Source organism: Notechis scutatus, chromosome 3 (genome assembly GCF_049901735.1).
Source record: "Notechis scutatus isolate UNSWTSFEM ecotype Mainland chromosome 3, rNotScu1.2, whole genome shotgun sequence".
NCBI classification, from domain to species: Eukaryota; Metazoa; Chordata; class Lepidosauria; order Squamata; family Elapidae; genus Notechis; species Notechis scutatus.
In genome coordinates this window covers 49,663,032-49,678,144 of record NC_142011.1, presented here as the reverse complement: position 1 = coordinate 49,678,144, position 15,113 = coordinate 49,663,032, and the positions used below count along the sequence as shown (strand labels likewise).

General features: G+C 41.7%; 1 protein-coding gene across 1 annotated transcript; it reads left to right on the top strand.

Moving 5' to 3' along the window:
• The first annotated feature begins 518 nt into the window (after positions 1-518).
• Positions 519-14,909, top strand: FANCE (FA complementation group E). Its single transcript, XM_026680381.2, has 11 exons — positions 519-591; positions 3,010-3,243; positions 4,245-4,911; positions 5,311-5,355; positions 5,440-5,499; positions 5,691-5,834; positions 9,776-9,899; positions 11,514-11,589; positions 13,393-13,459; positions 14,080-14,205; positions 14,571-14,909. Exons 2-11 carry the CDS (start codon positions 3,020-3,022, stop codon positions 14,673-14,675), a joined length of 1,638 nt encoding a protein of 545 aa, XP_026536166.2. The 5' UTR covers positions 519-591; positions 3,010-3,019; the 3' UTR covers positions 14,676-14,909.
• The last annotated feature ends 204 nt before the right edge of the window (positions 14,910-15,113 follow it).

Below are 15,113 nucleotides of genomic sequence, written 5' to 3'. Positions count from 1 at the left end.
AAATGCATAGCCTAATGCAACTCAGCATATTAATATATAGCTTATTAGCATATAAGCATAGGCTATAACAGAGGTCTCCAAACTTGGCAAATTTCAGACTTGTGGACTTCAACTCAGCTGGAGAATTCTGCGACTTGAAGTCCACAAGTTTGAAAGTTGCCAAGTTTGGAGACCTCTGAGCTATACAGCATAATTTTGGCAAATTATAAAAACTACACGCCTACATTACGTACCTTCAGAACAGTTCCCTTCCTCACGATTGATCTGGTGTGTACGCTAGGGGAAACTGAGATTCACTCTTCAAAAAAGAAATGAAATAAACTACGTAAACGAGATATAATTCAATGAAAGGAAGCGTTCCTTTCTGCAACGGTAATACGCTTTTATTTGGTTTTCTCTTCGAGAAGCAAGAAAGGTGGGTCTCGGAAGTCTCTGATTGGGCGGGGAGCGGTGTACTCTACACTTTTTTATATCTCTGCGGACCTCGCTGCCCCGCTTCCCACCAATCACATTGGAGAGTCTCCCTTGCGGAACTGGAGCGCGGGAAGGAAGAAGAGCAGGACTGAAGAGGCTTGCGGGGCTGGGAGAAAGGTAACAGTGATGGCGGAGGGGAGGGAGGTGGGTCGCCCAATAGACGCTGCTGCTGCTGCTAATTATAGATCGTCGCACAGTCGGCCAGATGTTTAGGCTGCATTGGGCATTTTTATTCACCTATTGCAGAGGTCTCCAAACTTGGCAACTTTCAGACTTGAGGACTTCAACTCCCAGAATTCTCCAGCCAGCATAGCTTCCCAGCATAGGTGGATGAAGAATTCTGGGAGTTGAAGTCCACAAGTCTGAAAGTTGCCAAGTTTGGAGACCTCTGGCCTATTGAGTCCTTCCCAAGGACCTAGGTGAGGCAGATGTTTAAACAATGCTAAGGGTATCAATGCAGTATGTAAGGTGCAATTGATTGATGGTGATTTTGACAATGACAATAGTGTTTAAGCAGATGTTTTGGGATTACTCTCAAAGCACCTATCACTATTGATACACTATTTTTGCTTTCTTTTGGTCACAGTTGTTCTACTTGTATTTGCAGGTCTTTGCATTTTTCTCCAGGTCTTTCTCTTTTGCTGTCTCCAGGCACTGCCAAGTCCACTATCTAGGCTTTTTTTTTTTTTTTTGCCTTTCTTATCAACAGTTGTTGTGTTTGGGATGTTACTGGTGGTTCTTTCTGTTCATTATTATTATGATGATTCTGAATTTGACATTTTTATCCACCAATGTAGCCCTTCCCAAGGATCTGGGATAAACTGACATTGTTGTTTGATGGTGTTAAAGGTATCATTGCAAGATATAAGCTGTTCCAAACAAAGCTGCCTTTTGCAATTGAGACATAGTGATTTTGTCATGCTGATATTTTGGGATTGCATCCAAGCTGCCTATTACTATTGAATACTACTGTTGCTTTCTTTTGCCACAGTCGTTCTATTTCTACTTGCAGGACTTTGTATTTTGTTATCTTCTCCAATTCTTGGTCTTCTATTCTGTCTCCAGGTACTGCCATGTCCACTATCCAGACTTTTTTTTTTGTCTTTCTTGTCAACACTTGTTAAGTTTGGGTGTTCTGTGGCAGGTGCCTGTCTGTTTGAATTCTAAAGTCCCAGAGCACTTTAGCTTCTTCATTTGTCATGTGGTGTTTGTAGTCAGTCTGTGCGATCTTCTTGCATTAGCTTAACCAGGTGATTCACTGTTTCTTCAGCTTCTTTGCAGAGGCGGCACTTGCTATCTGTTGTTGTCTTCTCAATTCTGGTTTTGTAAGCATTTGTTCTTAAGGCTTATTATCATTATTGCTGGCAGAGGAATTCTGGTAGTGAAAGTCCCACATCTTAAAATGGCTAAGGTTGAGAAACTCTGGTATAAACTGTTCTGGTACATTTGAGGTAAACACATTACTTATTTTTCTAGCTTATTTCATGCCGATCATGTCAAAATTGGAATGGCTTATGGACCTCAGAACAGTAATAAAACTGAAAGGCAAATGCAAAAGACTAACATCATAAATAACATCTATAGAATAATCCCATTCAGAAAAGACTAACGCAACTTCCAGAGGTCTGTTGAAACAGCCTGGTCTTTATGGCTTTACAAAAGATAAGCAGAGTCGAGGCCAGTCTGGTATGGGACTATTGCTCCAGAGAATTGAGACTGGCTAAGAATGTCCAGCCCTGGTTTTGTTGCTGATGATGTTCTGTTCTGTAAGGGTTGGCATCAGAGGGAGACTTCTCTTCCAGATTCCATAATATGGGCAGAAAAACAGACAAAAGGTATCCTGCAGATGTAATATTTGGGGCAGAATTAACATGCTTCATATGAGTGTAGTTCCCTGGATACTTTATATCTTGCATGGAATTCCTATATTCATATTTAGAAAATATTTCTGTAAAACTTGCTACATTGTTTCCTACATATTGGGTTGTAAAGATATCTTTGAAAGTGCAATTGTTAACAATGGTGATTTTGGTTTTCCAAACATTGAATTGTACCATTATGCATTTGACTAGTACTAAATTCTAGGGATCTTAGTGCAAATTCATCTATCTGGGCCCATGTGGAATATTCACATGTAACCCTGTTTTGGTTCAAAACATGAGAAATATACTGTATCTCATGTTATTATGGTATCAGTTTGAAAACTGGGTACCAGGTAGTCCTCGACTTAACAATAGTTCATTTAGTGATCATTTGAAGTTACAACAGCTCTGACAAAAATGACATGACTTTTTTTTCACACTTATGACTTGTTGTAGCATCCCCATGGTCACATGATCAAAATTCAGATGCTTGGCAACCAACTCATATTTACCATATTTATGAACCAGTCATGTTTGGGACCTTCTGACAAGCAGAATTCAATGGGGAAGTCAAATACATTTACCAACTGTTTAACAACTGCAATGATTGTATTTTTATAATTATATATACATATACTATGTGTGTGTATGTGTGTATGAATTTGATCAACAGGTCTATCAACATGGCTAGCCCTATGGCTTCTTTGCTTCAGAGATTTGATCATTCTTCTCGACTTCTTATCTGCACACTGATGTCTGGACAACGGGGGGCCATGGCTGCCTTTCGAACTCTTCAACGGTCACTCTCTGTGGAAAAAGGAAGACAACATTTCAATTGGCAGATCTTCACTGAGAAGCTATGCTCTCAAGAACCAGTGCTTGAAGAGCCGAACAAGACTCTTACCACGTGAGTTAGGTTTATTTCCCATTAGAAAGGTTAGATAAGGGGGCTATTTAGGGATTCTGAAATGTAATTTTCCCCTCGAGAACTAATGAAGATGAAGATTAATATGGTAATTCTATACCCCTTCCCTTTCTTCCTCCCTTTCTAAAGAAAAGTTCTTTTATAATGTGGAATACTAGAAAAATCAGGATCCCACATTGCAGATCCTAGATACATTTCAGTTTCGGATCTGTGCTATGTCAAAATCACATGTGGGCTTGATATGTAAGATTCTCAGTTCTTTATGCTTCTGTAAGACATTTAACTAGTCAGCAATAGTGAACTTGTGGCACTTCAAATACTGTTGAATTATAATTTCCAGCAGCCCCAGACAATATAGCCAGTGATGAAGGATGTAGTTTAATAGCAAGAGAAGGTCTGAAACGCAGTAGTTCCCCAACCTCCAGTCCATGGACCGGCACCGGTCCACAGCATGCCAGAAACTGGGCCACACAACCAGGTGAAGCCCAATCCGTGGGATAAGTATGTTAATGCAGAACCTCTTTGATTCCTTTTTCTAACTGAGTAAACGTTATTCCATGTTTGCTTGGTGATAAAAAAGGTGAACCTTAATATTTTATGACCTGCAATTTTTGCATTCCCAGATTCAGAGAGAATTGCCATTATAGTTGGTGTGCTGGTTAAATCTTGGGTTGGAATCTGGTACATCTTCCCTCCCTCTTGAAACTTATTACGCATCTTACTAGCTCAGTCATAATCTGTGATCCTCAATTTGCACCTCACAGGATAGTTGTTATAAGAATGAAATGACAGGATACCTTGCTTTGCATTGCCTTGAGCTTCTAAAGCAAATAAGGGCTTTTGGGGTAATGATAAAATAAAAATATTACCTGTGGTGTGCTGAACAGCAAATTGCACTATCTGTATTCCATAATGAACATTTTAGTCTTATAATAATTGAAGAAATGCATTTTTGCTTTCTATCTTCTATATCATTATTTCAGGAAACCAATATTGATGCTGCTTCCAGTGTTGTGCCAAAGAAATCTCTTTTCCTTGTTGCTTATCGTACAATCTACAGTGCCAAAGGACTGTCTCAGCTGTCTGCTCCAGACCTCTAGAAAAGATCCCAATCCAGATTTATGGGTACAGAGATTAAGGGATTTACTACAAGCAGGGATGGAAGAGAGGAGCCTTTTGACCCCTGTCTTGCTATCCAGCACATGCCAACAGCAACTGAAACATTTATGCCAGAAGATTATGCCCCATACTAGCAGCAATGCTAATTTAGAAAGAAAATTAAACTGGTTGGTTAAACTGGAAAATCCTTGCTTGGTGTCAGCTGGTAACACTTTTCAGTCTGGGTCTCAGATTAGGAAAAAAAGAAAAGCACCTGAAGACTCTCTGAGTCTTGAAGAGGAGAATCGGAGGAAGAGGTCCCAACTGGAAATTAATTTGGAAACAGAAGTTTCTCAACCACAGCCTGAACTGCAGGATGTTGGAACAGAAAGCGCTAAGAATGAACTCACACTGGACACTTTTGGAAAGGAAGCTATTCACTGCCTAAGCAGCGTCAGTCAGTTTTCTTTCAAAGAAGATGAAGTAGAAAAGAGAATTGTTGGCCAGAGCTCCAAGCATGACACTGCAACAGAGGTTCCTGGTCCTATGAAAGTATGTAAACTCTTCTAAATTCTTATGCTCTTTTGCTTTGTTGATGAATTAAGAGTACAAACATATTTCCAGTGAGGCTTTACATCCATCTTTTCTCTCAGTGACAACTAGAACAAGCCATATGTTTGTAAGGGAGTGATAGGAGGCAAAATAACCCTTTTGTTTTAGTTTATGAAAATAGACAGCAAGATTGACACATTTTTATGCAGATGAACAGTTTGAACCAGGAGTTTCTGTCTCTTTTTCAACTGCTGCTTCTTATTCTCAAACTCCAGCAGAATATATTAAATCAACATTATTTTTAAAACTTTTAAATTTGCGTTAATAAATCACTTAAGATAGCACACTCTGAAGCTTTAACCTGGTATCAAGAGTGATCATTTTTCTTCTGTATTTTAGAACCATATATCAAAACTTAAAGAATTGCTAGAGATGCAGTTTGATGTAAGTATTTTTTACTGAATTTGCTATTGGGACAGATGGTCTGTATTCTTTGCAATCTCTGTAGGTTTTTTTTTTTAATTTCAGTGTTCCAATGGAACTGCCCCTCCTGAGCTACAGATTCTAAATGAATGTACTCCAGATCAGGTTAGTAGAGTGAAAAATTATACTTTATTTGAAGATTCATAAATGGGCCTTTCCATAAGAGCATTTGTTCAGACTACAGGTCTTTACTGAAACCAAACAACTAATCTTGAATCCTGTTTGTATCCGATCCAAATACAAATGATATTGTGGCAATGGATTATTTGGACAATACTGTGTCTCCTTTCCTTTAGCTAGAAGATTTATGTTCACTGCTCAAACTCTCAGAATGCCCAGAGACTGAGCTTCTGCAGTTCTGCTGCTGGATAGTAGCACTTTCACCTGAACTTGGCTACAAGAAGGCAGCAATACTTGCTGAAAAACTTTTCTTACCTCGGGTATGTATTGAGAATCTGAAACAGGTAAAGAAGAAAAGCCTTTGGTTAAAACATCAGTCATTTATGAATGTTACGTTCATCACTGGCATTTTCATGGAAAAATATCCCAAACTCCTATACTGAGAAAGCTTTAAGAATTCCTTGAATGCTCATTATTTTGACTTTCTGCATAAACAGTGATTATACATTTTATGTTATTTTTCATATATTTAGATCTCATCCTTAATCAGGGGTCTTCAAACTTGACAGCTTTAAGACTTGTGGACTTCAACACCCAGAATTCCTCCTCCAGTCATGTTAGCTCAGGAATTCTGGGAGTTGAAGCCCACAAGTCTTAAACTTGCCAAGTTTGAAGACCCTTGTCCTAAATCATACTGATAAAACTTATTTGAAAAAGTCTGAATAAAAGCCAAAATAGACATTACATGGGATAAGTAATAGTGTTCCCATTGATACCGTGTTTCTCACAAAATAAGGCCGGGCCTTATTTTTTTTTTGACCCCCGAAAAAATGGCTAGGCCGTCTTTTCGGGGGTGACTTAATTCCACCCCCCTTGCATCCTTGGGTGGGCGGCGGCGGCTTGGATGTTGACCTCGGTGTTGGTGGGGCACTTCGTATCAGGAGACCTTCCGCCATCGTTGCTTTCCCTTCTCCCTGTGCTGCCGTGGTGTTTAGAGCAACGCCGCGACGTTTGGTGCAGCCACACGCGGCCAGCCAGGGCTCCTCCCTGCAACCAGAGCCCGGCGAAGACACTCAGCTTCAGGCGCTCCTGTCACCACCTTCCCTTCGCCTTCGAAGGCAAAGCCAATTCTTTTAAAAACGACGCCCTACTACCGGTACGACAAAGCCTCCCCTGCCCAAGAGGGCAGCCCAACCCCACGTGGAGAGGCAAATCTCTCAGGGCCGCAGCGCAGCATCGGCCCACCCTGGGAGAAGCGCCCAGCCACCATCCCTGCCTGGCGCCGGGCAGAGTGCGAAGAACTTTGCCTGGGGCGCCCAGCGCAGCTGACAGGTGGGCCCTCCTGCCTGGCGACAAAGCTCTCGCCAAGGCAGCGAGTGCCTCCCCGCCGGGGCCCTCTGCTCATTCTGCTAGGGCCACGCCAGAGCCGTGCGGGCTGGGCAGAGCTGGGAAAGTGAGCCGTGGGTGCGCGCCTGCCTGCCAAGCAAAAGAGCTGGGCCGCCCCGAGCTTGGCTTCCTTCCCAAGTCCCTCCAGCCCGAACCCGAAGGGGCCACCAGGAGAGGCCGCCTGAGGCAGTGATAGTGACTACCCATCCGTGGACAGGGAGACAAGGTGACGGCCTGCGCCACGTCCTCCGAGCTGAGCCCTGCCGAGTGAGTGCCTCTGCCCGATGCCCGTGCCGCTGCAGCATTTGGAGCTGCTGGCGCATTTGGAGATGCGTGGAGACAGACGGGCTGGGCGAGGGGTGGAAAGGGCGGGTGGCTTCGGGCTCTCTCCGCTGTTCCTACCGGCCAGGGAAGCAGCGCTGCCGTCGCCTCGCCTCCCTGTCCGCGGATGGGTGGGCACTATCACTGCCTCAGGCAGCCTCTCCCGGTGGCCCCTTCGGGTTCGGGCTGGAGGGACTTTGGAAGGAAGCCAAGCTCGGGTCGGCCCGGCTCTTTGGCTTGGTAGGAAGGTGTGCACACCCGGCTTGCTTTCCCAGCTCTCCCCAGCCTGCATGGATCTGGCGCGGCCCTGGCAGGATGAGCGGAGGGCCCAGTGGGAGGTGCTCGCTGCCTTGGCCCTCCTGTCAGCTGCGCTGGGTGCCCCAGGCGATGCTCTTCGCGCTCTGTCCGGCGCCAGGCAGGGATGGCGGCTGGGCGCTTCTCCCAGTGTGGGCCGATCCTGTGCTGCGGCCCCAGGAGATTTGCTTCCCCACGTGGGGTTGGGCTGCCCTCTCAGGCAGGGGAGGCTTTGTCGTACCAGTAGTAGGGCGTCGTTTTTAAAAGAATTGGCTTTGTCTCCAAAGGCGAAGGGAAGGCGGCGACAGGAGCGCCTGAAGCCGAGTGTCTCCGCCGGGCTCCGGTTGCAGGGAGGAGCCCTGGCTGGCCGCGCATGGCTGTGCCAAATGCCAGCAGCACGGGGAGAAGGGAAAGCAATGGTGGCGGAAGGTCTCCCGATATGAAGTGCCCCACCAACACCGAAGTCAACGCAGGCAGCACCATATCCGGGTATGCAACAAAAGTACTTCCTAACGGCAAGGTCCCCCCTGCCATCCCCCCCCCCCATTTCGCATGTTTAATATAGGCCTTAATTTGGGGGGAGGGGCTTAATTTGATTTTATGCCTATAAAACATGCTGGGACTTCCTATTGGGGGAGGCCGTATTGTTGGAGAAACACGGTATATATCAGGCAAGTATTATGTCCATCTGCTGATAATGTCTAGCCTAGTAATACAGCCTTTAGAAATCATCTTATTATATACTTCTTATTATAAGTATGTATTGCATATTTATTTAAATTGTAAATATTCTTGGTTTTGGAGACATAAATTAATACATCCTTGGATAGATTAATAAGTAGAAAATGGAAAAAAGAGAGAGAGAGAGAGATCTGGTAAAGAATGCTGGAACATGCAAAGAATTTAGACCAAAGTACAGAACTTGTGGAAATCAATTGGGATAAGGAAAAGTCAGGAAAAAGCGAAACCAAATGAGGACAATTTGTCTGCTAGATGAAGATATTCTCCCTGTATGTTGCCATAGAGTGCTTCCCCCCTCCCCGCTCTGCATATTATATGTTGGAGGACTATTGCTTAATATGTAAATATTTATTTAATTTATATTGCCTTCTATTCGCCCATGGCAACTCGAGGCGGCTTACACAATGTAAAACCATATTTAAAACAACAACAACAACAAACAAAAAAAAAACCTAACAAAAAGAATCACATAAATTAGTAAATTACAATAGAACAAAATTTAGGAAAAACAAAAAACAAAACAAATCAAAAAATCAAAAACCAACTCCCACCCCACTCCCTGACGACAGCAAATCACACTAACCACCTGATAGGCTCCATCCCTCTCTGGGTTCCCCAGGCCCGCTGGCAAAACCAGGTCTCCAGTGCCTTTTGGAAGAATATTAGTGAGGGGGCCATTCTTATCTCTGGGGGAATGATGTTCCAGAGAGACGGAGCCACCACGGAGAAGGCCTTTCTTCTGGGTCCTACCAGGTGTATCTCCCTCGGGGGTGGGACCCGCAACATTCCCTGCCTCCTCGCTTGAATGGATCGGGTGGATGTGACTGGCAAGAGATGTTTCCGTAGATAACCCAGCCCCAAGCCATGAAGGGCTTTAAATGCTTTAAATCTACAAGTTTTCCAGTTTGTCCACAAGTGATAAACACTAAACTATAATTTGAAATATATATATATACATTAATTAGCATTATATATTTACAAGTTGCCTCCTTTGTCCTGAAAAGCAGCAATCTTATGACATCTACGTGTATGGCAACATTTATGTGCATGCCAATATCCCCTTCTCATTTTCCCACTTCAGGGGAGTGCCTCTTTAGGGATTACTTCTAGTGAGGTCATTCACATATTGACTTCCACCCTCAAGCAAAACAATCTGTAGAGGTTTTTTTTTTCTTCCTTTTCAGCATTTCTAATTTTTTGGTTGATACTTTGTGCTAAGGCATGGTTTATGAATAAGCCATTGTGGCTTAGTTAGCATAATCATAATCATATAGCACTAAACCACAAACAAAATAAGTCAGGGGTCTCCAACCCTGGCAACTTTAAGACTTGTGGATTTCAACTCCCAGAATTCTGGGAGTTGAAGTCCACAAGTCTTAAAGTTGCCAAGGTTGGAGACTGCTGAAATAGGTGGATTCATCAACATTAATTAAATAGTAGCTTAGGGCAGTATGTGAACCTAGCCAATGTTTATTATCCAGGCAGTATTTATTTTGTCTCTGTCTTCTTGATCTTGTAGGTTCTTTCACTGACTGAGACACCATCCTGGCCTTTCACAACTGCCCTGATGATGTTCTGCTCGAAATATCCTCGCCCAATCTGTTGCACTTTAATTTCTTCTATTGTGCAAGTTCCAGGGCAAGGTGAATGTATAACTCTTCTTTCAATCAGATCTTCTCATTTTTTTTCTGAGACTTTAATTTATTGTGAGAAGTGAAATGTCTTTTCCAATAATAAACTCAGTGCTTGCATGCTGAAAGACTGGAATCGGAATAAAGTTTCACTTGGATGAGTTTTGCAATATTCAGAAATATAAAATGTGGGATTATAAAGAGAGGGATACTGGCCCAGTGTGGATGGATCTTGGCTCCTATACTGCATGGGGTGTAAGCCAGGGGTGTCCAGTGTTGGCAACTTTAAGACGTGTGGACTTCAACTTCCAGAATTCCCCAGCCAGCCTGGCTGGCTAGATTAATCTGGGATTTGAAGGCCAGAAGTCTTAAGGTTGCCAACATGGGACACTCCTGGTGTAAGCTGTTAAAAAAATGGAAAGCTAATATGTAATAAGCAGGGAAATGGAAACGTCTTTCTTAAGACTATCTAAATTGAAATTTTCCTGAAGGACTTCGAGGCTGCCAGAAAGTCCATGTCAGGTACATTTCTGGTAGGATATTTTTAGAATCTGTAATCTGATTTTACGCTTTTGCTACAACGTGTGTAGGAAAGAGAAAACAAATGGCCACAATAGAAATGGCTACTATAGAAACTTCATAAGAAAGCCAATAGGATGAATAGAAACAAAGGTAAATTCATAATGAGCAAAATTGTGTGAAAAATTAAAAAAAATAATCAAGAGTGCAAACTTCAAAACAGAAATGATGAAAGACAAGTAAATAAAATGGGTTAATTAACAAATGAAATTATTACAAAGCAATTTAAATATTTTAGGCTCTAACTATTCCTATTTTTACCTCTAGTTCCGAAGCTTGTACCTTTCTCAAAACAAAACTATTATTGAATTCTTCACCTGCAGTTCTTATTTTGTCTTTTCCAAGGACTAGGTTTTCTCACCGATAATACCCTAGCAGCAAAAACAAATTCTGTTTATTTACACAGAACTTATCATTTTGTCTTCTATTGTGGCTTCTCCATTGTGACTCCTGGATTATGTACTTTAATGAAGGGACTTTTCAAGCACAAATCGACCAGCTGGGATAGAGATACACTACAATATTTTTTGAATAAATTAAATCTTTTTAAAAAAAATCATTTGTCCATAAGTTTCACTTCAATCAATTTTTAGTCTTGGAAAATTTTGCAATTTTTTAAAGCACTGGGCAAATTAAAATGGCAAAATATTTACTGTGCTGTACTCCCTTTCATATCTTTTATAATTTTTAGGCAATTTCCAAATGAGATACTTATATCATCTTGTAAAGTCATCCATTATTGTGCCATACAATAATATTTTTACATCAATAATAGCTGGATTAATAATTGGCAAATGCCAATGGCAACTTGCCTGACCTTGGAAACTAAGTGTGATTGATCGTGGCCAGAACATAAATGGGAAATCAACTGGGAATTTTGGGGTTAGAGGTAAATTTGGAAAGTTGAAATAAATCCCAGATGGATGCAGTAGGAAACCATTTCCTGAATGTTGGTCTTTAAGTATCAAGCTTGACTCCAACGCCTCTTTGCATTTTTGTGATTCTTGAATGATATAAAGTAGATTTCTGAAATCTTGGTTTTTTCAGGCCTTGAACAATTGAGATTGGTATGCAAGCTAATTGAGGAGTGTTTGGAACCAGAATGTATGAAGCTGGTGTTCAGGTAAGTGGAAACACAAATGTAATACAGATAGTCCTCGGCTTATGACTACAATTACGACTAGAATTGCAGCTGTGACCAGACCTGATTTTATGAAAACTTTTATGGCAATCATTAAGTAAATCATGCAATTGTTGTCTGAATCACTCAGTTGTAATTATGAACCCATTATCCCGAATGTGCAGGTTTTGCCAGAAACCAGCAAAAATGATGTAAGTTATGGTCATGTGGCTGTGGAGTGATGCAGCCAGTCGAAAATGTCAGCCAGTTGCCAACATGTTTACAATGGTCGGAAGTGCTTTACAGACTGTAAAGCATCTGCTCTGAGGCTGTCATAACTCCAAATGGTCATTAAATGACCGGTCGTAAGTTGAGGACTACCTGCATTGAGACTGTAATCAAAGACACTCTGACTATTGTCTGATGTGCCGGAATATTCAGTTGCTACTATCTGACATATGCAATTGCATTGAAAAAATAGTTAGGTTTTTTATATGAATACAAATTGCAGACATATCTGTAAATCATCCTCATTCTTCTCAACCTCTTGTCAGTTTTCAGTACCATTGACCATGCTCTCCAAGAGTTGGCCATTGGAAACACAGTTTAGTGCTGGTTCTCCTCCTTCCTCAGAGGCCAGTCCCAATTAGTGTTGATAAGGAATGAGATGTCCAGCCTGCAGCATCCTTGGTGATCTCACTCATTTTAGCATCTACATCAAGGGTGTCCAAACTCGACAACTTGGCAACTTTAAGACTTGTGGACTTCAACTCCCGAGCTGAAGTCCACAAGTCTTAAAGTTGCCACCCCTGATCTACATGAAACTGGGTGAGATCATCCTTCCCCATGAAACGAGATAACATCTCTTGGGGGAACTAAATTATGCTGTAGATGTTCTTTCCTGATGCCTAGAGGCTATAGGGGTCTGGATTGGGGAACAACAGGCCAGGGGTGGGATTCAACCGGTGTTACTACCGGTTTGGTACTTATGTTTTGAGCGTGCTTGCGTGCTTCATGCGCCAGACGCGTGTGTAAGCTGTGCCTCCTGGACAGCTGATAAGCGCTGCGCATGGGTGATCAGCGTTTGAAAAAAGCCTTTTTCAGCCTCAGCTGTGCCACACAAAGCAGCTGAGGTTGAAAAAGCAGGAAATAAAGGTCAGGTAAGAGCCCAGGTGGGCGGGTGGGCCAAACAGCAGCAGACACAGAACCGGTTCTGTGTCTGCTGCTCTTCAGAGCTATCGGTTCTACAGAGCTGGGCAGAACCGCTAGCATCCCACCCCTGCAACAGGCTTCCATTGAACCCTGATAAGACACAGTGGTTGTGTGGAGGAGCTTCTCTGTGTCTGAATATGGAATTGGTATGTAATCTGGGGCTCCTCCTGGACAAACTTGCTCCATAGCAGTTGTGCTAGGAGGGCCTTTGTTCAACTTTGTGTTATGTGCCCCCTTCGTGTGCAAATATCCCATGGATGAAACTTCCCTTTTGTAGTTAAAGAAAAAATTGTATTTGGAATTGTTTTAAAAGATTTTAATAATATAATTCTAGTGTATCTTCTGTAGCCAGTTTCATATGTGAACTTGAATCGGTGTGGGTTAAATATGATTATTCCAGCTTAGTTTCCTGATTTGTGTAAATAGAGGAGCACCTGCCTAGTGCTGAAGGGTATTATACCATCTTCTACCAATCTAGCTAATATTGGTAAGAACCATTTTAAATAATTAACATAGTCATAAATCTTGGTGACTGGCAGAACATCCATCTTTAATTATGTCTTTCATTGTTTTGATTCTCCCATCTCTTTGCAGTCATATTATAAAAGTGCCATGGACAGAAGACCTTCTCACAGTTGTGCATTCTTTGCTAGAAAGACAGGTGATTGTGTGCATTTCAATCTTCTTAAATTTAAGTAATTGAATAAAGTTTATCCATGGAGTAGCTAAAGATTAGATCTCTCAAATCTAGTATGCTGCAGTTCTCTAACAAATTCCAAATACAACAAGTCCAACATGTAAATATATACAGTAATGCAAAGCAGTCACTTGATAGTGAGATGGGTAGCATATAGAATTTAATAATAGCATTTAGGCTTATATACCACCCTGTAGCACTCTATAGCACTCTCTGGACAATTTACAGTGTAGAAGCATTATTTGGATATTGCCCTCAACAATCTGGGTCCTCATTTTACTGACCTTGGAAGGATGGAAGTCTGAGTCATCCTTGAGCCCCATCAGGATCAAACCTCAGGCTGTGGCAGAGTTTGCCTGCAATACTGCACTTTAACTACTGCAGGACCAGGGGTCTTATAAAAATTTAATTAATAAATAAACCAAGGTCTGGGTTAGTTTAGCATCCTTGGGTCAAACATGTAGTGGCCTGGTTGAGAATTCAGCCATATACATTGGTCTGATATTCTCCAAGCAACTGGATCTTTCTTTAGGGTACATAATACTTGTTTTTACCCCTCAATTTCTATCATCTTCTCTTTTCAGGTAGAATTGTCTAGTGAGCTCTTCAATGCATTGGTCCTTAATCTTTGTCAGATGGCTCAAACGTTTGAAAATTCGGTACATTATGCAAAGCTGATCCTGACTCTGTTGACCAAATATCAAAATGATGTGAGTAATTACCCCAAAACATGGATCGCCCCAACTGTTGCATATCCTGGTATAATTGGTGTAACGAATCTCTTTTAGTAACTTCTATATAAGCATATAGAGTAGTACACTTGTTTCATTTACTATTTAACGTATAGTTTTGATCTCTCTTGAAAAAAGAGGCCCTAGTTATCCACAGTAGTGCAGAATTGCAATTCCTCTTGGAATGTGATTTTTTTTTAACAGACAAGGGTCTACTCCTGGCTACTCCTACTGTTCAGGAACTGGATTGCAGGAAAATGGCAGAGTTAATCTCAACAAAGATAATGAAGGATTTATAATCGACACTATTATGAATTAGCTTGTATTTTGTGTCCCCACTCTAGATCACATTGGGTCACCAGCACCATTTATCATGTGCCCTGGACCTTAACAAAACCATCTTAAAGAAATCTCTTCAGGCTGCGTTAAAGAGAGTGACTTCCAGGTGAAAAATGTAAGCAGGCTTTCTTTCTCCTGCAATGGCTCTGGAATCAAATATGCCTTCGGACTCTGGGACACCTCTGCTTATTTCTTTTGATCAATTTGCTCAATGCAACTCATACTTGTTAAGTTAAAATTTAAAATATGTTCAAAATAGGTTATGTGCATTGCCTTGGATTGGTATGAGTTACACTTGAGGTATGTAGCCCATACATTTTATAAATACATAAATAAAATTTCATAGGCACATTTTTTTCATTTTTAAATGAAACCAATGAGAACATATAGGCAGTGAAAACCTCAGGTTGTCATTCCATTGCTGTGGCTAGTGATCTGTGTGCCTCATGGGCGACTCTAAGGAAAGACCTTGATTTTCCTCCAGGAGAAGCCAATAGTGTTGAAAGAGTAAGAAAGGCCTAGATATCATCTGGGGCATAAAAGGGAAA

Coding starts and splice junctions, on each gene's coding strand:
- FANCE (XM_026680381.2), top strand. CDS start 3,020: ATGGCTAGCCCTATGGCTTCTTTGCTTCAGAGATTTGATCATTCTTCT. Junction 5,500..5,690: donor ATGAATGTACTCCAGATCAG/GTTAGTAGAGTG, acceptor CCTTTCCTTTAG/CTAGAAGATTTATGTTCACT. Junction 14,206..14,570: donor TGACCAAATATCAAAATGAT/GTGAGTAATTAC, acceptor TCCCCACTCTAG/ATCACATTGGGTCACCAGCA.